The sequence below is a fragment of the Pseudophryne corroboree genome, chromosome 2 (assembly GCF_028390025.1).
Source record: "Pseudophryne corroboree isolate aPseCor3 chromosome 2, aPseCor3.hap2, whole genome shotgun sequence".
Taxonomy (NCBI): Eukaryota; Metazoa; Chordata; class Amphibia; order Anura; family Myobatrachidae; genus Pseudophryne; species Pseudophryne corroboree.
In genome coordinates this window covers 1,002,423,669-1,002,449,437 of record NC_086445.1, presented here as the reverse complement: position 1 = coordinate 1,002,449,437, position 25,769 = coordinate 1,002,423,669, and the positions used below count along the sequence as shown (strand labels likewise).

Genomic DNA, 25,769 nt, shown 5'->3' with positions numbered 1-25,769 from the left:
GTCTCATATTAGAAGTTTAACAGCCACCGTCTGCATTAAGTTCTGCAAGGATGCTTCTCTCAGAGACATTCTTCATTTTTTGATAGGCAGACCCAGTGTTGCCACCCCCATATCCCGATGCCCTAGGCAGCTGCCTAATGGTAGAGCCAGCCCTGAGTGGGCCCATCACATAACATGCGGAAACCAGCATTAATAATCCTGACTATAGGGGTCATTCCAGGGCTAGTCTGCCCCGCATGTCAGTGCCGGCCTTCCCCCGCAGAAGTGCAAAGGCATCGCACAGCGGCGATGGCTTTGCACTTCAGGAGTAGCTCGCGGCCAGCACAGCTTTAGCATGCTGGCCGGGAGCTACTCTTCGCTCCCCGGCCCGCAGCAACTGCGTGTGACGTCACGCAGCCACTGCGGCCCGCCCCCCGTTCAGTCCGGCCATGCCTGCGTTGGCCGGGCCGCGCCTACGAAACGTGCGCAGTAAAGACCCGTTTGCTCGGCTGCGAAAAACAGCAGCGAGCGAACGGGTCAGAATGACCCCCTAGGCCCCTATAGAACATCTATGACATTGCTAGTGCACACTGGCCCTGTATATTATGCCTGTCATTCATTATGTTTCTCCTCCTCATTACAGCATGAAATACTCACGGTTTTATTGGCAGCGATGACATTATAGTTTCGCACTAGCTCACACACTATATATTTTTATTAGATTCTCTCAGTCCTCCGGGTTCTAGAAAGTCAAATTCATCCAATAAACCTGAAGTTTCCTTATCTGTTTTTCAGCCACACAAACGTAATATCTGGGCACTGACAGAAGAGAAGATTTATGAAATATACAAATCCTTGTTGTAAAGACAGGAGGTCTTAGCGAACAGGACAAATTGCCAGACATATTACACAGGAACCTTCCCCAAGCAGTAAAGGCTGGGCAGAAAGGAATACATTTATTGCTGTTCTGATCTGTATTATTATCAGAGCTCTTCGGGGGGTTCAGAGATTGCAATTCAGACACAGAATCTCTTCCAGATGTGACGTTCCTGGGAAATAGTGCTGATATTCCAGGTTTCTTTCATTTCAACAGGGTTATAACATTTGCCTTAAGACTTTTTTTTAAAATTCCTATTGTATTTTGTCTTAAAATCAAAAGATTTATGTATTTAGAGCTGGTAAATCCCTGGGGCCTGACGCCTCCGGAAGCAGGTCATAGATATCCGCTACTGGACTTGCGGACTGGGTCGGACTCAATAGAGCCCCGGGAGCTGACATACGAAGCCGGGTGGCATGTACCGATTACCAGAAAGTTGGGAAGGGCATGTCAACACAACTTCTCTCATGGTAGAACTTATTTATTGTATCTGACAGATGAGTGAGCTCAGACAGAAATAGGGCAGCCTAGTCCTTGTCTTTAGCTGTAGAACAGACACACAACATGATGAAAGTCCATCTCTTAATACAGTATGAAAGTTTGGTTGTCAATTCAGATGTGATTGACCAGACAGGTCTCTCGTGACCAAATTGGCCCACCACTGTGCAGGGCGAAGCCCCATAGTGCCAGATCATATTCTAATTTAATTGGTTCTATCAGGGAGGAAAACCTTGTCATGCATGATGCAGGCTCATGTGTGAGGTCATCTGATGACCCTAGAAGTGGATGCACATTTTAATCGAGTTGTTCAGGATCAGTGTCGGACTGGGGTATGGCCCACCGGGGAGAAGCAGTGATAGGGGCCCATACTTAGGGGTGTGGTCAGCCTACAAAGGGGGGGTGGCCAGCCTCCACAGAGGCTTGAAATGCACAATAATCTTGTGCAGTGTAATGCAACATATCTACCATGTATAATACAAGTGCACAGTCTGGAACCTGATCCCTAGAGGAAGGAGTGGACCCTCAGGCAGTGGGGCCCACCGGTGGTTTCCCCTGTGCCCCTGTGGGCCAGTCCGACCCTGTTCAGGATAATGCTTGGATAGCCTGATCTGCCAATTCCTCACTATTCTTAGTGCTCAGGGACTGTGCAGAGCAACCCCTGTGAGGTCAGCATTACAGCATAAGCAAGGAGGGGGAGGGGGGGGTGGAATTGTGACACTAAAGAGACATTAATGAAACTCATGAGTGAACAGGTAAATTCTGTGTTTTAAAAGGTTTTCAGATTGGATATCCCTCAGACTGTGCAAAGTAACGCATTCCAGCGAGTATGAGCTGAAAAGCTAAATGCTTGACCTCTAAGTAAGCTAAGGGAGATTCTAGGTACTGCTAATAATCTTTCATCTACAGATCACAGTAAGTGAGGAGGGCAGTAAAGAATCAAAAGGTGCTTCAAGAAGCTTGGATCCTTGATATGTAGAACTTTAAAGGTTAATAATAGATTCACCATCTTACAGGTAGACAGTGAAGGGGGTAGAGAATGGGTGTTATGTGGCTGGTTAATTGACTGACTGGCAGCTGCGTTTTGTACCAGCTGTAACCGGTGCAATTCTTTTGCTGGGAGACCAATGTAGAGGGCATTGCAGTAGTCTAGGAGTAGTGATGCAAAAGCAAGTATGACTTTAGGGAGATCTTCGGAGGGAATCAAATTCCTGATCATGGCTATGGGGTATATGCAATTGCGGTCGAATTGCCGCAAATGTCGAAAAACGGGGCATTTTCGACACAAAAAAATGATTCGACAATGCAATACAGTACTTTTCGACAAAAAAAACCGGACGTTTTAAATTAGACTTTTTGCAATTCGACAGTTGTCAAATTCGACATGTCTGCAATGGTAAAAATGCGGCTTTTCGACAAAAGTATATTCAATTGAAGAATGTCGATTTGACAACAGTGCTTTTCGATAGTCATTTCGTCAATTTCAGTCATTTTGCTGGCGGAATCTAATAAAAAAAATTAAAAACATGTTTTTTTGTGTTTTTTTTTATTGCTAATAGCATATCTATTTATATTAGAAGGGATTATGTACTTGGTTTGTCTATTAGGAGCCACAAGTATTATTTATATATTTTTTAAAATATATATATATTTTTTTTACTGACTAAAATAATATGGAGAGATCAGAGCATGTTTTTCAGTGGGAAGGGGTGGGAATGGGTTAAAATCAAGAAAAAAAAATACGTGGGGTCCCCCCTCCTAAGCATAACCAGCCCTGGTTGTAAAAATACGGGGGGGAAATGACAGGGGATCCCCCGTATTTTCACAACCAGCACCGGGCTCTGTGTCCGGTCCTGGTGCCAAAAAGTACAGGGGACAAAAAACGTAGGGGTCCCCCGTATTTTTAACACCAGCACCGGGCTCCACTAGTCAGAGAGATAATGCTACAGCCAGGGGACACTTTTATATCGGTCCCTGCGGCCGTGGCATTAAATCACTAACTAGTCACCCCTGGCCGGGGTACCCTGGAGGAGTGGGGACCCCTTAAATCAAGGGGTCCCCCCCTCCAGCCACCCAAGGGTCATGGGTGAAGCCCGAGGCTGTCCCCCCATCCATGGGCTGCGGATGGGAGGCTGATAGCCAAGTGACACAAATAGCAAGCCTCCCCGCAAGCTGGTACTTGGAGAACCACAAGTACCAGCATGCGGGGGGAAATGGGCCCACTGGTACCTGTAGTTCTACTGCCAAAAAAAATACCCAAATAAGGGGGTGATTCCGAGTTGTTCGCTCATTAAAATTTTTCGCAACGGAGCGAATAGTCGCAAACTGCGCATGCGCATGGTACGCAGCGCGCCTGCGCCAAGTTATTTTACACAAAAGTTAGTATTTTACTCACGGCATAACGAAGCTTTTCCATCGCTGTGCTGATCGTAGTGTGATTGACAAGAAGTGGGTGTTTCTGGGTGGAACTGGACGTTTTATGGGAGTGTGCGGAAAAACGCCGGCGTGCTAGTTGAAAACGCAGGAGTGGCTGGAGAAACGGGGGAGTGGCTGGGCGAACGCTGGGTGTGTGAATTGTGATGTCAAACCAGGAACGAAAAGGACTGAGCTGGTCGCAATGGCAGAGTAAGTCTGGAGCTACTCAGAAACTGCGGGGTAATCGTTACGAGAAAATTAGCGAATCTTTCGTTAGCAATTCTGCTATGCTAAGATACACTCCCAGTAGGCGGCGGCTTAGCGTGTGCAATGCTGCTAAAAGCAGCTAGCGAGCGAACAACTCGGAATCACCCCCTAAAAACAGTACACGCACACCGTGAAAGTAAAACTTTATTACATACATGCCGACACACACATACTTACCTATGTTCACACGCCGACTTGGTCCACTTCTCCAAGTAGAATCCACGGGGGTACCTGAAAATAAAATTATACTCAACAAAATCCAGTGTAGATCGGTCCTCTTCTTTTTTGTAATCCACGTACTTGGCAAAAAGAAAAACGCAAAACACGGACCACGCACTGAAAGGGGTCCCATGTTTACACATGGGACCCCTTTCCCCGACTGCTGAGACCCCCGTGACTCCTGTCACAGAGGGTCCCTTGAGCCAATCAGGGAGCGCCACGTCGTGGCACTCTCCTGATTGGCTGTGCGCGTCTGAGCTGTCAGACGGCACATAGCACTGCCGCTCCATTATCTTCAATGGTGGTAACTTTGCGGTCAGCTGTGAGGTTACTCGCGGACAGGAGTCACCGGGGGTCTCAGCAGTCAGGGAAAGGGGTCCCATGTAAACATGGGACCCCTTTCAGTGCGTGGTCCGTGTTTTGCGGTTTTTTTTTTTTTTTTTGCCAAGTACGTGGATTACAAAAAAGAAGAGGACCGATCTACACTGGATTTTGGTGAGTATAATTTTATTTTCAGTTACCCCGTGGATTCTACTTGGAGAAGTGGACCGAGTCGGCGTGTGAACATAGGTAAGTATGTGTGTGTCAGCGGGACTGTCGAATCCGTTTTTTATTGAATATGTCGAATTCGGGTCCCGGCGGGAGGGTAAGTGACTGTCGAATTGTGTCGAATTTAAAAACGGTCGAATTCCAGCCGGAGTTCCACCGCAATTTCATATACCCCTATGTTTCTCAAATGAGATAATGAAGATTAGATCATGGCTGACACTTAATGTCTAATGGCCAAGGCACAATCCAGGACAACAAGATTCCACACATGAATTTTGTCCGAGGTGTGTCCAGTTAGTTGCAAAATGAGTCTTTTATCAGGGTTCAGTTGCAATAAACTGTCATATTCGCTCCTGGATCTCAGCTAGACATCCATAGAAGAGTGGTATTGGGTTCTCAGATATCCAGAACATAAGACTGGTAGAGTTCAGTATAATTTGCATAGCAGTGGTAGACCAAGCCATGATGTCTGATTACTTCACCTAGTGGTAGCAGGTATGTAACAAACAGCATGGCAGATGGGATAGAACCCTGGAGAAGATTGCATTGTAGTGGCACTGGTGACAATATACTCCTGAAGATACTCTCTGTGACCAGCCAGTGGGAATGGATTTGAACCAACCAAGCACTGTGCCATCCAGTCAACAAAACAAATTCATGCACCCAATTAGAATCTTATGGTCCATGGTATCACATGCTGCAGAGAGATCCAGAAAGATTGAGGCTGAACAATTACTTCTGTGATATTAGTGCAAAGTCATCTGCTGAACCCTGTCTGGAATGAATCATAAATACCATGGGTTGGAATATGATAAACGCTGACATACAATTTCTCTGTCAATAACCTTTCCTGGAAAAATAAAGTTTGATACTGATCTTTAGAAAGTCATGGAGTTGGGATCTAAATTAAATTTTTATTGATCTCTGTGGTGTAAAATGTTCTCTGTAGTGCATCGTCCTGATTGAGAAATTGTCTGCTGTGTGTAACATTTCCACCAATGGTGGACGTCCTGCTAGCAGCGGCTTGTGGCTCCTCCCACTGGCTGCATCTCACCATTCACAACCAATGGTACATTCTTATACGGACATAACTAAAGCAAAGGTTGTGTTTTATTAATAATCCCTACATAAAAGTATATAGTATATGCCAAATTGCAGATCCCATACATTTATCCCCAAAAATTAAGAAATAAACTAACCAAGAAATAAATATATAAATAAATCCAAAAGCGACATAAAAATACATAATAACAATTATTTTTACAAGTATGTTTATTTCACCTGCAGCTGATTATCTGCTGCCCAATTCTACTATTGATAATAGACTGCAATAACATATAATATGCTCCAGGAATGTGTTCGCTATAGAAACATTCCCAGATAATGCCTCAAAGCAAGACATAGGGGTTATGTAATGGGTTTCGAGATGAAAGGACCGGAGCAGTTCCGGCAAGTATAAAGTGGCACTGGGCTACAAAACGGGGCAATGCTATCACATCACAGATACGAGGCAAGTTGAATGAGGTCCAGGGTCAGATGTCTTATTTGGGTGTTCCCAGTCTGTGGTTGTTAGTACCGACCAAAAGTGGCCCAAAGAAGGACAACCAGTGAACCGACGACAGGATAATGGGCGCCTAGGGCTCACAGATGCGCTTGGGGAGCGAAGGCTAACCTGTCTGGTCCTATTCCACAGAAGAGCTACTGGAGCACAAATTGCTGAAAAAGTTAATGCTGACTAAGGGGGTCCTTCAGATGATTGATGCGACTGCAATGTGATTGACAGAGGTAGACGTTCGAGGGGCGGAAACACGGTGCTGGGGAAGCACGGCAGGCCAAATGCGGGCTGGGTGGGCCGGGACCATTTTCGGTGCGGCTGCATGACGTCACACACAGCCTCTGTGATTAAAAACATGGCGGACGACCATCTGACAGCGCAGGTTGCACTGCCAGGGGTCATCCTTAGTTCCGATGCATCCGAAATCTTATTGCGGACACTTCAGGAAGCGGCCTCACACATGCTGGGCAGCTTTGCCGTATGCTGGGTGTCCCCTCAGCATGTGCGGAGATGGACGCAGATCTGGCTGCGTATGCCCTATTATAGGAAGGTGTCAGAACCAGTGTATAATAGAGATGAGCGGGTTCGGTTTCTCTGAATCCGAACCCGCCAGAACTTCATGTTTTTTTTCACGGGTCCGAGCGACTCGGATCTTCCCGCCTTGCTCGGTTAACCCGAGCGCGCCCGAACGTCATCATGACGCTGTCGGATTCTCGCGAGGCTCGGATTCTATCGCGAGACTCGGATTCTATATAAGGAGCCGCGCGTCGCCGCCATTTTCACACGTGCATTGAGATTGATAGGGAGAGGACGTGGCTGGCGTCCTCTCCGTTTAGAATAGATTAGAGAGACACTTGATTTACTAATTTTGGGGAGCATTAGGAGTACTCAGTACAGTGCAGAGTTTTGCTGATAGTGACCACCAGTTTTATTTATAATCCGTTCTCTGCCTGAAAAAAGCGATACACAGCACACAGTGACTCAGTCACATACCATATCTGTGTGCACTGCTCAGGCTCAGGCCAGTGTGCTGCATCATCTATTATCTATATATAATATTATATATATCTGTCTGACTGCTCAGCTCACACAGCTTATAATTGTGGGGGAGACTGGGGAGCACTACTGCAGTGCCAGTTATAGGTTATAGCAGGAGCCAGGAGTACATAATATATTATATAGTGAGTGACCACCAGACACACAGTGCAGTTTATTTAATATATCCGTTCTCTGCCTGAAAAAAGCGATACACACAGTGACTCAGTCAGTCACATACCATATCTGTGTGCACTGCTCAGGCTCAGGCCAGTGTGCTGCATCATCTATATATATTATATATCTGTCTGACTGCTCAGCTCACACAGCTTATAATTGTGGGGGAGACTGGGGAGCACTACTGCAGTGCCAGTTATAGGTTATAGCAGGAGCCAGGAGTACATAATATTATATTAAAATTAAACAGTGCACACTTTTGCTGCAGGAGTGCCACTGCCAGTGTGACTAGTGACCAGTGACCTGACCACCAGTATATATAATATTAGTAGTATACTATCTCTTTATCAACCAGTCTATATATTAGCAGCAGACACAGTACAGTGCGGTAGTTCACGGCTGTGGCTACCTCTGTGTCGGCACTCGGCAGCCCGTCCATAATTGTATATACCACCTAACCGTGGTTTTTTTTTCTTTCTTTATACATACATACTAGTTACGAGTATACTATCTCTTTATCAACCAGTCTATATTAGCAGCAGACACAGTACAGTGCGGTAGTTCACGGCTGTGGCTACCTCTGTGTCGGCACTCGGCAGCCCGTCCATAATTGTATATACCACCTAACCGTGGTTTTTTTTTCTTTCTTTATACATACATACTAGTTACGAGTATACTATCTCTTTATCAACCAGTCTATATATTAGCAGCAGACACAGTACAGTGCGGTAGTTCACGGCTGTGGCTACCTCTGTGTCGGCACTCGGCAGCCCGTCCATAATTGTATATACCACCTAACCGTGGTTTTTTTTTCTTTCTTTATACATACATACTAGTTACGAGTATACTATCTCTTTATCAACCAGTCTATATTAGCAGCAGACACAGTACAGTGCGGTAGTTCACGGCTGTGGCTACCTCTGTGTCGGCACTCGGCAGCCCGTCCATAATTGTATATACCACCTAACCGTGGTTTTTTTTTCTTTCTTTATACATACATACTAGTTACGAGTATACTATCTCTTTATCAACCAGTCTATATATTAGCAGCAGACACAGTACAGTGCGGTAGTTCACGGCTGTGGCTACCTCTGTGTCGGCACTCGGCAGCCCGTCCATAATTGTATATACCACCTAACCGTGGTTTTTTTTTCTTTCTTTATACATACATACTAGTTACGAGTATACTATCTCTTTATCAACCAGTCTATATTAGCAGCAGACACAGTACAGTGCGGTAGTTCACGGCTGTGGCTACCTCTGTGTCGGCACTCGGCAGCCCGTCCATAATTGTATATACCACCTAACCGTGGTTTTTTTTTCTTTCTTTATACATACATACTAGTTACGAGTATACTATCTCTTTATCAACCAGTCTATATTAGCAGCAGACACAGTACAGTGCGGTAGTTCACGGCTGTGGCTACCTCTGTGTCGGCACTCGGCAGCCCGTCCATAATTGTATATACCACCTAACCGTGGTTTTTTTTTCTTTCTTTATACATACATACTAGTTACGAGTATACTATCTCTTTATCAACCAGTCTATATATTAGCAGCAGACACAGTACAGTGCGGTAGTTCACGGCTGTGGCTACCTCTGTGTCGGCACTCGGCAGCCCGTCCATAATTGTATATACCACCTAACCGTGGTTTTTTTTTCTTTCTTTATACATACATACTAGTTACGAGTATACTATCTCTTTATCAACCAGTCTATATATTAGCAGCAGACACAGTACAGTGCGGTAGTTCACGGCTGTGGCTACCTCTGTGTCGGCACTCGGCAGCCCGTCCATAATTGTATACTAGTATCCAATCCATCCATCTCCATTGTTTACCTGAGGTGCCTTTTAGTTGTGCCTATTAAAATATGGAGAACAAAAATGTTGAGGTTCCAAAATTAGGGAAAGATCAAGATCCACTTCCACCTCGTGCTGAAGCTTCTGCCACTAGTCATGGCCGAGACGATGAAATGCCAGCAACGTCGTCTGCCAAGGCCGATGCCCAATGTCATAGTACAGAGCATGTCAAATCCAAAACACCAAATATCAGTAAAAAAAGGACTCCAAAACCTAAAATAAAATTGTCGGAGGAGAAGCGTAAACTTGCCAATATGCCATTTACCACACGGAGTGGCAAGGAACGGCTGAGGCCCTGGCCTATGTTCATGGCTAGTGGTTCAGCTTCACATGAGGATGGAAGCACTCAGCCTCTCGCTAGAAAAATGAAAAGACTCAAGCTGGCAAAAGCAGCACAGCAAAGAACTGTGCATTCTTCGAAATCCCAAATCCACAAGGAGAGTCCAATTGTGTCGGTTGCGATGCCTGACCTTCCCAACACTGGACGTGAAGAGCATGCGCCTTCCACCATTTGCACGCCCCCTGCAAGTGCTGGAAGGAGCACCCGCAGTCCAGTTCCTGATAGTCAGATTGAAGATGTCAGTGTTGAAGTACACCAGGATGAGGATATGGGTGTTGCTGGCGCTGGGGAGGAAATTGACCAGGAGGATTCTGATGGTGAGGTGGTTTGTTTAAGTCAGGCACCCGGGGAGACACCTGTTGTCCGTGGGAGGAATATGGCCGTTGACATGCCAGGTGAAAATACCAAAAAAATCAGCTCTTCGGTGTGGAGGTATTTCACCAGAAATGCGGACAACAGGTGTCAAGCCGTGTGTTCCCTTTGTCAAGCTGTAATAAGTAGGGGTAAGGACGTTAACCACCTCGGAACATCCTCCCTTATACGTCACCTGCAGCGCATTCATAATAAGTCAGTGACAAGTTCAAAAACTTTGGGTGACAGCGGAAGCAGTCCACTGACCAGTAAATCCCTTCCTCTTGTAACCAAGCTCACGCAAACCACCCCACCAACTCCCTCAGTGTCAATTTCCTCCTTCCCCAGGAATGCCAATAGTCCTGCAGGCCATGTCACTGGCAATTCTGACGAGTCCTCTCCTGCCTGGGATTCCTCCGATGCATCCTTGCGTGTAACGCCTACTGCTGCTGGCGCTGCTGTTGTTGCCGCTGGGAGTCGATGGTCATCCCAGAGGGGAAGTCGTAAGCCCACTTGTACTACTTCCAGTAAGCAATTGACTGTTCAACAGTCCTTTGCGAGGAAGATGAAATATCACAGCAGTCATCCTACTGCAAAGCGGATAACTGAGGCCTTGGCATCCTGGGTGGTGAGAAACGTGGTTCCGGTATCCATCATTACTGCAGAGCCAACTAGAGACTTGTTGGAGGTACTGTGTCCCCGGTACCAAATACCATCTAGGTTCCATTTCTCTAGGCAGGCGATACCGAAAATGTACACAGACCTCAGAAAAAGAGTCACCAGTGTCCTAAAAAATGCAGCTGTACCCAATGTCCACTTAACCACGGACATGTGGACAAGTGGAGCAGGGCAGGGTCAGGACTATATGACTGTGACAGCCCACTGGGTAGATGTATGGACTCCCGCCGCAAGAACAGCAGCGGCGGCACCAGTAGCAGCATCTCGCAAACGCCAACTCTTTCCTAGGCAGGCTACGCTTTGTATCACCGGTTTCCAGAATACGCACACAGCTGAAAACCTCTTACGGCAACTGAGGAAGATCATCGCGGAATGGCTTACCCCAATTGGACTCTCCTGTGGATTTGTGGCATCGGACAACGCCAGCAATATTGTGTGTGCATTAAATATGGGCAAATTCCAGCACGTCCCATGTTTTGCACATACCTTGAATTTGGTGGTGCAGAATTTTTTAAAAAACGACAGGGGCGTGCAAGAGATGCTGTCGGTGGCCAGAAGAATTGCGGGACACTTTCGGCGTACAGGCACCACGTACAGAAGACTGGAGCACCACCAAAAACTACTGAACCTGCCCTGCCATCATCTGAAGCAAGAAGTGGTAACGAGGTGGAATTCAACCCTCTATATGCTTCAGAGGTTGGAGGAGCAGCAAAAGGCCATTCAAGCCTATACAATTGAGCACGATATAGTAGGTGGAATGCACCTGTCTCAGGCGCAGTGGAGAATGATTTCAACGTTGTGCAAGGTTCTGATGCCCTTTGAACTTGCCACACGTGAAGTCAGTTCAGACACTGCCAGCCTGAGTCAGGTCATTCCCCTCATCAGGCTTTTGCAGAAGAAGCTGGAGGCATTGAAGAAGGAGCTAAAAGGGAGCGATTCCGCTAGGCATGTGGGACTTGTGGATGCAGCCCTTAATTCGCTTAACAAGGATTCACGGGTGGTCAATCTGTTGAAATCAGAGCGCTACATTTTGGCCACCGTGCTCGATCCTAGATTTAAAGCCTACCTTGGATCTCTCTTTCCGGCAGACACAGGTCTGCTGGGGTTGAAAGACCTGCTGGTGACAAAATTGTCAAGTCAAGCGGAACGCGACCTGTCAACATCTCCTCCTTCACATTCTCCCGCAACTGGGGGTGCGAGGAAAAGGCTCAGAATTCCGAGCCCACCCGCTGGCGGTGATGCAGGGCAGTCTGGAGCGACTGCTGATGCTGACATCTGGTCCGGACTGAAGGACCTGACAACGATTACGGACATGTCGTCTACTGTCACTGCATATGATTCTCTCAACATTGATAGAATGGTGGAGGATTATATGAGTGACCGCATCCAAGTAGGCACGTCACACAGTCCGTACTTATACTGGCAGGAAAAAGAGGCAATTTGGAGGCCCTTGCACAAACTGGCTTTATTCTACCTAAGTTGCCCTCCCACAAGTGTGTACTCCGAAAGAGTGTTTAGTGCCGCCGCTCACCTTGTCAGCAATCGGCGTACGAGGTTACATCCAGAAAATGTGGAGAAGATGATGTTCATTAAAATGAATTATAATCAATTCCTCCGCGGAGACATTGACCAGCAGCAATTGCCTCCACAAAGTACACAGGGAGCTGAGATGGTGGATTCCAGTGGGGACGAATTGATAATCTGTGAGGAGGGGGATGTACACGGTGATATATCGGAGGGTGAAGATGAGGTGGACATCTTGCCTCTGTAGAGCCAGTTTGTGCAAGGAGAGATTAATTGCTTCTTTTTTGTGGGGGGTCCAAACCAACCCGTCATATCAGTCACAGTCGTGTGGCAGACCCTGTCACTGAAATGATGGGTTGGTTAAAGTGTGCATGTCCTGTTTTGTTTATACAACATAAGGGTGGGTGGGAGGGCCCAAGGACAATTCCATCTTGCACCTCTTTTTTCTTTTCTTTTTCTTTGCATCATGTGCTGATTGGGGAGGGTTTTTTGGAAGGGACATCCTGCGTGACACTGCAGTGCCACTCCTAGATGGGCCCGGTGTTTGTGTCGGCCACTAGGGTCGCTAATCTTACTCACACAGTCAGCTACCTCATTGCGCCTCTTTTTTTCTTTGCGTCATGTGCTGTTTGGGGAGGGTTTTTTGGAAGGGACATCCTGCGTGACACTGCAGTGCCACTCCTAGATGGGCCCGGTGTTTGTGTCGGCCACTAGGGTCGCTAATCTTACTCACACAGCTACCTCATTGCGCCTCTTTTTTTCTTTGCGTCATGTGCTGTTTGGGGAGGGTTTTTTGGAAGGGACATCCTGCGTGACACTGCAGTGCCACTCCTAGATGGGCCCGGTGTTTGTGTCGGCCACTAGGGTCGCTAATCTTACTCACACAGCTACCTCATTGCGCCTCTTTTTTTCTTTGCGTCATGTGCTGTTTGGGGAGGGTTTTTTGGAAGGGCCATCCTGCGTGACACTGCAGTGCCACTCCTAGATGGGCCCGGTGTTTGTGTCGGCCACTAGGGTCGCTAATCTTACTCACACAGCTACCTCATTGCGCCTCTTTTTTTCTTTGCGTCATGTGCTGTTTGGGGAGGGTTTTTTGGAAGGGACATCCTGCGTGACACTGCAGTGCCACTCTTAGATGGGCCCGGTGTTTGTGTCGGCCACTAGGGTCGCTTATCTTACTCACACAGCGACCTCGGTGCAAATTTTAGGACTAAAAATAATATTGTGAGGTGTGAGGTATTCAGAATAGACTGAAAATGAGTGTAAATTATGGTTTTTGAGGTTAATAATACTTTGGGATCAAAATGACCCCCAAATTCTATGATTTAAGCTGTTTTTTAGTGTTTTTTTAAAAAAACACCCGAATCCAAAACACACCCGAATCCGACAAAAAAAATTCGGTGAGGTTTTGCCAAAACGCGTTCGAACCCAAAACACGGCCGCGGAACCGAACCCAAAACCAAAACACAAAACCCGAAAAATTTCAGGCGCTCATCTCTAGTGTATAACAGCTTGTTGTAAATAGGACTGCGTAGTCACAGACCAGTCAGAGTGTCTGTGTGACCCCTGTCCACCGTTGAAAGTGCCTACAAAGCATCACAACTGGACCATGGACCAATGGCAGAAGGTGGCCTGGTCTGATGTATCACGTTTTCTGTTACATCATGGGGGATATTCAATTGTTTGAAAAGTCAGTTGGGTGCCTGTTTTTTCCTAATAGACAGGGGGGAAAAAGACACCCAACCGACTTTCAAACAATTGAATATTGCCCCCCCATGTGTACTGTTGGTTACCTGGGGAAGACATGGCACCCGGATACACAATGGGAAAGAAGTTAAGCCACTGGAGTACCGATTACGGAACATATGGAAAAGTTTCACGAGGATTTTAGGAATATAATTGGGCAACAAGAATGACAATGCTGAGAAATGTTTATGAAATATGATGACAATTTAAATGACATTTTTAGTATTTAACCTATCACACATGAATCCAGTTTATATAGATTTGCCTAAATCATCAAATTTGACTTTTTCCCTGACTTTTGCTCTATCATATGCAGTGAATCTACAGATCATGGGTAACTATACAGGGCCTGATCTAAGTCGCACACAATGTGAATGTGATTTCAGATTCCTACTGCAAACAGAAAGCGATCGGAAAGCTAATGCTACTCCACGTGCATATTCCGAGTCGTACAAATCTATGCAATCACACTGAGCCCCCTGTTTTATGGGTAGGTCACTAGTTGAAGTGTGAAACTTACCTGTGATAAACCCAGGTGCACTGAAGCCGTCTCGGAGATGTACATTATTTTTCCATCGGAAGCCACAACGAAGACAAATCCATCTAAAGTCTGTGGGAAGGAAAATAATACATTTTAACTTAGATGTGTAAATGGTTATGATTATTAATGGTCCAGGCAGCGGAATATCACATTCTGCCGCGTGACATTATATATTGATCAGAGAAATCATACAATAATTTATAACAGCTATGTTGCTTTATAGTTCCTCTACTGACACCACAACAGAATTGCCAATATTCAGGACGAGAGATGGAGGAGGTGGAGGATGGATGGCATGAATCTGGGAATGATGTCATTTTGGCCATGTCCTCTGCTGCGACTGTGCCACTGCGGGGGCATATCATTAGTGCAGTGTACGGGATCCGGGAGGGTAGTCAATGCTCTTGGGAGTCTCCCAGACATTCCAGGATTGCACAGGAATTGTGTAAGCAGCAGCAATAGTCCTTCCAGCCACATCTGAATACACTAATACAGCTGATAATATGCAGATCAGGGAAACTGTCTCCTTGTTTGACAATTTTTATGGTAAATGCAGGATGATACATCAAGGTAATTGCTTTGTTATGCTATGATCTTAAATTATTATAAGCACTCTGGGCATTATTCACAGTCAGACGCAAACATAATTGCTACATTCTTATACTTGCCTAGTACCCAAGTAGCATGAAGTATCTAAAATACTAAGGAAACGAGGTGCAAATGTAATGTTTGTTTCTTTTTATGGCAACACTATTAAACATACAGGCAGCCTTTCATAGCAGAGTGTGAAGTATACGGGCAGCCTTCCCTAGCAGAGTATGAAGAGTACGGGCAGCCTTACCTATCAGAGTATGAAGAGTACGGGCAGCCTTCCCTAGCAGAGTATGAAGAGTACGGGCTGCCTTCCCTAGCAGAGTATGAAGAGTACGGGCAGCCTCCCCTAGCAGAGTATGAAGAGTACGGGCAGCCTTCCCTAGCAGAGTATGAAGAGTACGGGCAGCCTTCCCTAGCAGAGTATGAAGAGTACGGGCAGCCTTCCCTAGCAGAGTATGAAGAGTACGGGCAGCCTTCCCTGGCAGAGTATGAAGAGTACGTGCAGCCTTTCCTAGCAGAGTGTGAAGTATACGGACAGCCTTCCCTAGCAGAGTATGAAGAGTACGGGCAGCCTTCCCTAGCAGAGTATGAAGAGTACGGGCAGCCTTCCCTAGCAGAGTATGAAGCGTACGGGCAGCCTTCCCTAGCAGAGTATGAAGAGTACAGGCAGCCTTCCCTAGCAGAGTATGAAGAGTACGGGCAGCCTTCCCTAGCAGAGTATGAAGAGTACGGGCAGCCTTCCCTAGCAGAGTATGAAGAGTACGGGCAGCCTTCCCTAGCAGAGTATGAAGAGTACGGGCAGCCTTCCCTAGCAGAGTATGAAGAGTACGGGCAGCCTTTCCTAGCAGAGTATGAAGAGTACGGGCAGCCTTCCCTAGCAGAGTATGAAGAGTACGGGCAGCCTTTCCTAGCAGAGTATGAAGCGTACGGGCAGCCTTCCCTAGCAGAGTATGAAGAGTACAGGCAGGCTTCCCTAGCAGAGTATGAAGAGTATGGGCAGCCTTCCCTAGCAGAGTATGAAGAGTACGGGCAGCCTTCCCTAGCAGAGTATGAAGAGTACGGGCAGCCTTCCCTAGCAGAGTATGAAGAGTACGGGCAGCCTTCCCTAGCAGAGTATGAAGAGTACGGGCAGCCTTCCCTAGCAGAGTATGAAGAGTACGTGCAGCCTTTCCTAGCAGAGTGTGAAGTATACGGGCAGCCTTCCCTAGCAGATAATGAAGAGTACGGGCAGCCTTCCCTAGCAGAGTATGAAGAGTAAGGGCAGCCTTCCCTAGCAGAGTATGACGCGTACAGGCAGCCGTCCCAAGCAGAGTATGACGCGTACGGGCAGCCTTCCCTAGCAGAGTGTGACGCGTACGGGCAGCCTTTCCTAGCAGAGTGTTACGCGTACGGGCAGCCTTCCCTAGCAGAGTGTGAAGGGTATGGGCAGTCTTCCCTAGCAGAGTATGAAGCATACGGGCAGACTTCCCTAGCAGAGTATGAAGCGTACGGGCAGCCTTCCCTAGCAGAGTATGAAGAGTACGGGCAGCCTTCCCTAGCAGAGTATGAAGAGTACGGGCAGCCTTCCCTAGCAGAGTATGAAGCGTACGGGCAGACTTCCCTAGCAGAGTATGAAGCGTACGGGCAGTCTTCCCTAGCAGAGTATGAAGCGTATGGGCAGCCTTCCCTAGCAGAGTATGAAGCGTATGGGCAGGGCCGTCTTAACAGCAGTGTGGGCCCCTGCCCATCCTCCATAGGTGGGGGTGCTATCAGTGGCAGCTTTAATGTCCCACGGGTGGTAGGGGGTGTTCTGTCTTCCGCTCAGCATGTAGGACCTGGAGCAGTAATTTCTGCTAATTACTCCTTTACTGCACAGATGGTGGGAGATTGGGCGGGAGGGAGAACACTAAACTGTAGGAGGGGGCATTCGGCTGAATGAATCGGCCCGATACATAACTTCCAGGGTGGTAGGGGGTGTTTAATACGTAAGGGAGGGGTGGATAGTGGAGTGGGCTTAATTTTCATGATTTTATAGTGAGAAAGCAGCTTGTTTGACTGCAGATATCTCAAGTTCCTGGAAAAAGATTTCTTAGCTTTGAATGGGATAAATAAATTAGAGTGTCTCACCTGTCAGGGGGAACTGGGGACTTGGGTATCAGAGTTCAGTAGCCAGAGCAATTCACCAACAAATATATAAAACTGCATATTAGGCGTGTGGAGCTTGAGCAGGGACCAGCTGCTTGAAGGCTGCTATCTCTGGTTCTGGGCATAGTAGAGACAAGGTGCTAGTGTCCACCGAAAGGGGAGAGTCCCAGCTTTTGAAATGTACCCTCAGAAAAACTCTAAGTCATACAGAGCCCGAGATATCTGTCTGCGGTCAGCGGTAGACCACAAGAGTGACCTCACATAACCTCGCGGTCTACCGCTGACCGCAAAGTTCCCACCATTGGATACAATGTAGCGCCTATGCGCTACATTGTATCTCTGCAGTGCGCTGCCTGACTGACAGCTCAGGAGCGCACAGCCAATCAGGAGAGTGCCATGACGTGGCGCTCCCTGATTGGCTGAAGGGACCCTCTTTGACAGGAGTCACGGGGGTCCCGGCAGTCGGGGAAAGGGGATCCATGTGTAAACATGGATCCCCTTTCAGTGCGTGGTTCGGGTAATGCGTTTTATTGTTTTGCCAAGTCCCCGGATTATAATTTATAAGAAGAGGACCGATCTACCCCAGATTTTTTGTAAGTATAATTTTATTTACAGGTACCCCGGGATTCTACGTGGAGAAGGGGACCGACTCTTCGTGTCAACATAGGTAAGTATGTATGAATGTAAGTGTGCATGTATGTAATAAAGTTATACTTTCACGGTGTCTGTGTATTGTTTTTATTTGGGTAATTTTTTTGTAGTAGAACTACAGGTACCAGCGGGCCCGTTTCCCCCCTGCATGCTGGTACTTGTGGTTCTCCAAGTACCAGCTTGCGGGGGAGGCTTGCTGGGACTTGTAGTACTGCTACAAAAAACAATATTCACTTTTTTTACACTATGGCTATCAGCCCCCCATCCGCCACCCTTGGATGGGGGGACAGCCTCGGGCTTCACCCCTGGCCCTTGGGTGGCTGGAGGGGGGGACCCCTTGATTTAAGGGGTTCCCACTCCTCCAGGGTACCACGGCCAGGGGTGACTAGTTAGTGATTTAATGCCAGGGCCACAGGGACCGATATAAAAGTGTCCCCCGGCTGTGGCATTATCTCTCTGACTAGTGGAGCCCAGTGCTGGTTCAAAAAATACGGGGGACCCCTACGCTTTTTGTCAACTGGATTTTTTGCACCAGGAACAGGCGCAGAGCCTGGTGCTGGTTGTTAAAATATGGGGGAACCCCTGTCAATTCCCCCCCCCCCCCCGTATTTTTACAACCAGGACCGGCTCAAAGAGCCTGAGGCTGGTTATGCTTAGGAGGGTGGACCCCACGCAATTTTTTTCTTGATTTTTAATACTTAATATTTATTTTTAAAGGTGCACAATGAAGCCCTGCACGGATCTCACAGACCCGGCCGGGATTCATTGTGTTTTGTCGGGCAGTGTTTTACTAATCACTCATGTAAAACACTGCCTGACATTACGAATCACATCGACATCGGAAAATACGAATGTTGAAAACTCGGCAGCTTAGTAAATAACCGTATCAGGATTCAAAAAGTTGCAGTAAAATGCACCCGATACCATTCGAGATAAAACACCCTTAAAACCGGCTAAAACACGAATATTAGTAAATATACCCCTATGAGTTCCTGCTGCTGCAGAACATCTTCTATATATTACAAGCTGTTATCTCTGTTATCTGTATAAACCAATCATCCTGGTTAAGTGCCGTTGTGTGGACTAACATCCCTCTCCGACACCGCAACACTCTGCCAACATATACTACATAATTACTTTTTAATCTGTGTCATTATTAACATCAACATGGTAAATTGGATCAGTGTTACTTGTTACGTTTAGCTGTGATTTTTTTTTATTTATTAACATATATAAATAATGTCACTCAACATAAACTGCTTTTTTGGTTCAAGACAAATTCTGTTTTCCTGCATTGCATATTATGCTTCCTGTTTTGATTAGTTGCAGTGGAACATATGGAGATTACTATATACTTATGCACTCATGTTTCCTTCGCTGTAAAGCAATTAATGTAAAAGATACATTTATGTGGTGAAGTGACTGCATGCAGCAAGGAGGAGACTTATACAGAGAGGGGGTGGAGCTGAGTCAGAGGGAACGCAGAAGTGCTTGCCTAATGGCGGTCTTCCGTCTGTGACTTTATGCAAATGCCGGTACAGACTCCTACCCATGTGTACATCTCTGTGTCCGACGGACTGAGACGCCCCCCCACTGTCAGCGCCCATACAGGCAGTATTACAGATAATATAGATTGGGAGCAGTCAAATGTTTGAGTCATACGCAAAGTGCCCGTTAAGCGAGGACAGCTGGCTGCAACTGCCCGCTGCTGCCGCTTTTTCAGAATCATATCTTATGGGGTCAATTTACTAAGATGGGAGTTCTATTTAAGATGGGATTTTGCGCATAGCAACCAATCAGATTCCAGGTATTATCTTCTAGTAGGTGCTAGATAAATGAAAAGTAGAATCAGATTGGTTGCTATGGGCAACATCACATCATACTTACCTACATTTCTGTTCTCCTCTCCGGGAGATACCCGGAGAGGAGAAGCAGATGGGCGGCAATGGGGGCGGGACTGAGCTGATGACATCATTAGGCCCCGCCCACTGCACGAGAAAATATCGAAATTGGTGTTTGCGTAGGGGCGGGGCTTCAATGACGCAATTTGCATATAATTGCGTCATTAAGACCCGCCCCCTCCGCCAGGTCTGCGATTTTGCCCTATTTAGTTACCCATTTTGCCCACTTCCCTCGGAAGTAGGCAGAATGCGGGAGGGGTGCCCACTCTTCCGGGGCTGCGGGGGACTACCCGAGAAACCGGTTGTCTCCCGCAGAATCTGGGAGAGTAGGTAAGTCACATCATAGTAAATTTACCCCTATGTCATGTGTCTACATTAAATATTTGTTATTTACATGATATAAACAGACATCCCTGGGTTCATTTAGGGCTGATTTGTTAGCATTCTGTACAAATGGTGTGGAGTAAGGGATGGCTATGTGTATAATTAGGGAATGGGACTTGGGGCAGCACCAAAACACTGGCCTGAGATGGCAAGCCATTCTAATCTGTGACTGTATCATTTCTCTGAGGGGGTCAAAGCTATGCATTTTGGGACAAACAACACACATTCGTCATACACTCTAAATGGGGAAATTATAGGTGTAACTGTGGTGGAAAATGATGGCAACTGTGGTGGAAAAAGATTTGGGGGTGCTCATAGATAATAGGCTTAATAACAGTACTCAGTGTCAAAATGCTGCAAAAAAGGCAAGTAAAGTGCTCGCATGCATAAAACGGGGAATTGAGACAAGGGACGAGGATGTAATCATTACAGAGGGAAAAGGTAGCAGGTGCACTATCTCACACTAGCTCAACCTGTAGTAACCAGAGGCCTGGCCAGGAATATGCTAAGTGCCTCTGGTTACTACAGGTTGAGCTAGTGTGAGATAGTGCACCTGCTACCTTTTCCCTCTGTATACATTACTAAGTCTCAAGCAGAGTAGCACCTCACTACCTAATTAAGGTGTGCAAATTAGGGCCCTTTTCCCTCTGTAGAGGATGTAATCATGCCGCTGTACAAATCATTGGTACGTCCGCACTTGGAAAATTGTGTTAAATTTTGGGCACCATATTATAAAAAAGTTATTGGGGGACTAAAAAGAGTTCAAAGGTGAGCTACTAAATTGATTAAAGGGTTAGAGACACTGGAGTATGAGGAAAGGCTTACTAGGTTAAATATGTATACACTAGAAAAGAGGAGACTAAGATGGGACATAATATCTTCAAATATGTAAAGGGTCATTACAAGGAGTTAGCAGGGGATTTGTTTATTAAAAGACCTCTGCATAGGACACGTGGGCACTCGCTAAGGCTACAGGAGAGAAAATTCCTTACACATTGTAGGAAAGGGTTCTTCACGGTAAGGGCAATAAAAATTTGGAACTCCCTGCCAGAGAAGGTAATAATAGCAGACTCTGTAAATGTATTTAAAAACCGATTGGACAAATTTCTAACTGGAAAAATTATCCGGGGTTATAGCATTTAACATAGTGACATTAATCTGGGAGTGGTAAGAATCATGGGGGGTCATTCCGAGTTGATCGCTCGCTAGCTAGTTTTAGCAGCCATGCAAACGCTATGCCGCCGCCCACTGGGGAGTGTATTTTAGCTTAGCAGAAGTGCGAACGCATGTGCAGCCGAGCGCTGCAAAAACAGTTTGTGCAGTTTCAGAGTAGCTCTGAACCTACTCAGCGCTTGCGATCACTTCAGCCTATTCGTGTCCGGACTTGACGTCATACACCCTCCCAGCGAACGCCCAGCCACGCCTGTGTTTTTTCAGACACGCCTGCGTTTTTTCAGACACTCCCTGAAAACGGTCAGTTGACACCCAGAAACGCCCTCTTCCTGTCAATCTTCTTGCGGCCGTCAGTGCGACTGAAAACTTCTCTAGAACCTGTGCACAACCACAACGGGCTTTGTACCCGTACGACGCGCGTGCGCATTGCGGGCCATACGCATGCGCAGAAATGCAGATTTTTAGCTTGATCGCTGCGCTGCGAAGAACGGCAGCTAGCGATCAACTCAATAGTTGTCAAATGGTACTAAACCATTACTTCAGCTGGTGCATTCTAATAGGAACAGCGTAACACAGAATACAGGTTGAACCCGATGGGCATTTTGCCTCTTTTTAACCTCAACTATGTAACTATGATCGCTGCTGTGTGTTTGCACACAGCGGGTGATCAGGTCATAACAGCGCATGCGTATGCACCGCAATACGCACACGCATCAGACAACAACGGGCATCACCGGTCAGCGACGGGATGGTGCGAAAAATCCGATCGCATGGGCGTTAGCAAGGTGATTGACAACAAGAGGCCATTTGTGCGTGGTAACTGACCGTTTACAGGGAGTGTCCGGAAAAACGCAGGCGTGCCCAAGTGTTTTCAGGGAGGGTGTCTGACGTCAGCTCCGGCCCCGATCAGCCTGTTCTCATCGTACTGGAGGAGTAAGTCCTGGGCTGCGCACAGACTGTAGAAAGTGTATTTTCGCAGCTCGGCGTACACATAGCATCGTACACTTGCACGGCGAATATACACTCCCCCTGGAGGCGGCGACTATCTGATCACAGTACAGCAAAAAACGCAGTCCAGCAATAAGATCTGAATTACCCCCTAAGCCTGTTATAGTAAAACAGATAAAAATCTACAATTATGACTTTCAAATGTATACAATAATAGATATAATATAAAAGATCATAATAAATTTAACATATATATATATATATATATATAAATCGGCTTGGTATCGATATCCTATCGCACAGGATTCTAACGGTCAGAATGCCAACAGCGGCATCCCGAAGTTCAATATCCTAACAGATTTTTGTACGTATTTTAACCCTAATCCTAACCATCCGCTCATGCAGCATATCCCTGTTTCCCCTGCATCCTAACCCTAACCCTCCCCCTAGTGCTTAATCTTAACCCTAAACCTAACTCCATCCCCAGTACTTACCGTCGGAATCCATTGGGATTCTAACCATCGGTATACCTTTGTCAGCATTCTGGGGTCTATTCATGAAGCAGTGAAAACTGTGGAGAAGTGAGCGGGTGGAGAAGTTGCCTATGGCGACCAATCATTTATAATTTGCATAATATAAAATTATACAGAGCAGCTGATTGGTTGCCGTGGGCAACTTCTCCACTGAATCACTTCTCAACACTTTTCACTGCTTCATGAATAGACCCCTCTGTCGGTATCCTGATCGTCGGGATATTAACTACATCCCATAGAAATTATATAAATTCACATTTTATTTTTTAGATGTAATTGATATTTCTCTTACGTCCTAGAGGATGCTGGGGACTCCGTAAGGACCATGGGGAATAGACGGGCTCCGCAGGAGACATGGGCACTAAAAAGAACTTTAGATATGGGTGTGCACTGGCTCCTCCCTCTATGCCCCTCCTCCAGACCTCAGTTTGATACTGTGCCCAGAGGAGACTGGGTGCATTACAGGGAGCTCTCCTGAGTTTCCTGAAAGAATTTTTGTTAGGTTTTTTAATTTCAGCGAGCCTGCTGGCAACAGGCTCCCTGCATCGAGGGACTGAGGAGAGAGAAGCAGACCTACTTAAATGCTAGGCTCTGCTTCTTAGGCTACTGGACACCATTAGCTCCAGAGGGAGTCGGTACGCAGGTCTCTCCTAGCTGTTCGTCCCGGAGCTGCGCCGCCGTCCTCCTCACAAAGCCGGACGATAGAAGCCGGGTGAGTAGTATAAGAAGATAGAAGACTTCAGAGGCGGCAGAAGACTTCAGATCTTCACTGAGGTAACGCGCAGCCATTGCTCCCACACAAAACACACACGGCAGGCACTGTAAGGGTGCAGGGCGCAGGGGGGGCACCCTGGGCAGCAATTTACACCTCTGTCACTGGTAAAACTATACATATTCGCTCTATGGGCTGTATATGGGTATCCCCCGCCAGTTTTTGAATGCAATCAAGTGGGACCGAAGCCCGCCGCGGAGGGGGCGGAGCTTGATCCTCAGCACTCACCGGCGCCATTTTTCTCCACAGCACACACTGAGAAGCTGGCTCCCCGGACTCTCCCCTGCTGAACACGGTGACAGAGGGGTTTAAAGAAGGGCGGGGGCACATAATTTGGCGCAATCAAGATATATATATATATATATATATATATATATATATGTAAAAAGCGCTATCTGAGAATTTTGGTTTCCAAAAGCTATTAGCGCTGGGTGTGTGCTGGCATACTCTCTCTCTGTCTCTCCTAAGGGCCTTGTGGGGGAACTGTTAGATTAGATTAGATTCCCTATGTGTGTGGGGTGTTGGTACACGTGTTTCGGCATGCCTGAAGCGGAAGGCTCTTCTAGGGAGGAGGTGGAGCAAATGAGTGTGGTGTCTCCGTCGGCAACGCCGACACCTGACTGGGTGGATATGTGGAATGTTTTAAATGCAAATGTGAATTTATTACACAAGAGGTTGGACAAAGCAGAGTCCAGGGAATGTACAGGCAGTCTAGACCGGCCTTTTACTATGTCGCAGGGGCCTTCTGGGTCTCAAAAGCACCCACTATCCCAGGTTGTAGACACGGATACCGACATGGATTCTGACTCCAGTGTCGACTATGATGATGCGAAGTTGCAGCCAAAATTGGCTAAAAGTATTCATTATATGATTATTGCAATAAAAGAGGTGTTGCATATCACAGAGGACCCCTCTGTCCCTGACATGAGGGTGCGCATGTATAAGGAAAAGAAACCTGAGGTAACCTTTCCCCCTTCTCATGAGCTTAACGAGTTTTTTGAAAAGGCTTGGGAATCTCCGGACAAAAAACTCCAGATTCCCAAAAGGATTCTTATGGCGTATCCTTTCCCGGCTAAGGACAGGATACGGTGGGAATCCTCCCTAAGGGTGGACAAAGCGTTGACACGCTTATCCAAAAAGGTAGCGCTGCCATCTCAAGATACCGCAACCCTCAAGGATCCTGCTGATCGCAGGCAGGAGACTACCTTGAAGTCAATTTACACACATACTGGTACATTACTCAGACCGGCGATAACGTCGGCTTGGGTTTGTAGCGCTGTAGCAGCGTGGACAGATACCTTATCTGCTGATATAGATACGCTGGATAAGGAAACCATTTTATTGACCCTGGGTCATATTAAAGATGCTGTATATATATGAGAGATGCTCAGAGAGACGTTGGCCTACTGGGTTCCAGAGCCAACGCTATGGCGATTTCTGCTACACGAGCCCTATGGACGGGTGATGCCGACTCGAAGAGGCATATGGAGGTTTTGCCTTACAAGGGTGAGGAATTGTTTGGGGAAGGTATCACGGACCTGGTTTCCACAGCTACTGCAGGTAAATCAACTTTTTTGCCTTATGTTTCCTCACAGCCTAAGAAAACGCCACATTATCAGATGCAGTCCTTTCGGTCGCATAAGCCCAAGAGAGTACGGGGATCTTCCTTTCTTGCCAGAGGTAAGGGCAGGGGGAAAAAGCTGCCAACTACAGCTAGTTCCCAGGAGCAGAAGTCCTCCCCGGCAAAATCCACCGCATGACGCTGGGGCTCCGCTTAGGGAGTCCGCCCCAGTGGGGGTACGTCTTCGACTTCTCAGCCACGTCTGGGTTCACTCACAGGTGGATCCCTGGGCAATAGAAATTGTTTTCCAGGGTTACAAGCTGGAATTCGAAGAGGTGCCTCCTCGCCGGTTTTTCAAATCGGCCCTACCGGCTTCTTCCCCGGAGAGGGAGATAGTTTTAAATGCAATTCAAAAATTGTGTCTTCAACAAGTGGTGGTAAAAGTTCCCCTGCTTCAGCAGGGGATGGAGTATTACTCAACCCTGTTTGTGGTCCCGAAACCGGACGGTTCGGTC

The 25,769-nt window shown here is 46.9% G+C and overlaps 1 protein-coding gene across 1 annotated transcript in view; it reads right to left on the bottom strand.

The window, feature by feature from the left end:
* SIM2 (SIM bHLH transcription factor 2) overlaps positions 1–25,769 on the bottom strand; it is a 314,641-nt gene that overhangs the window by 201,171 nt on the left and 87,701 nt on the right. The window contains exon 3 of the mRNA XM_063956547.1: positions 14,593–14,682. Coding sequence (XP_063812617.1) covers positions 14,593–14,682 — 90 coding nt within the window. The remainder of the gene's footprint in view (positions 1–14,592; positions 14,683–25,769) is intronic.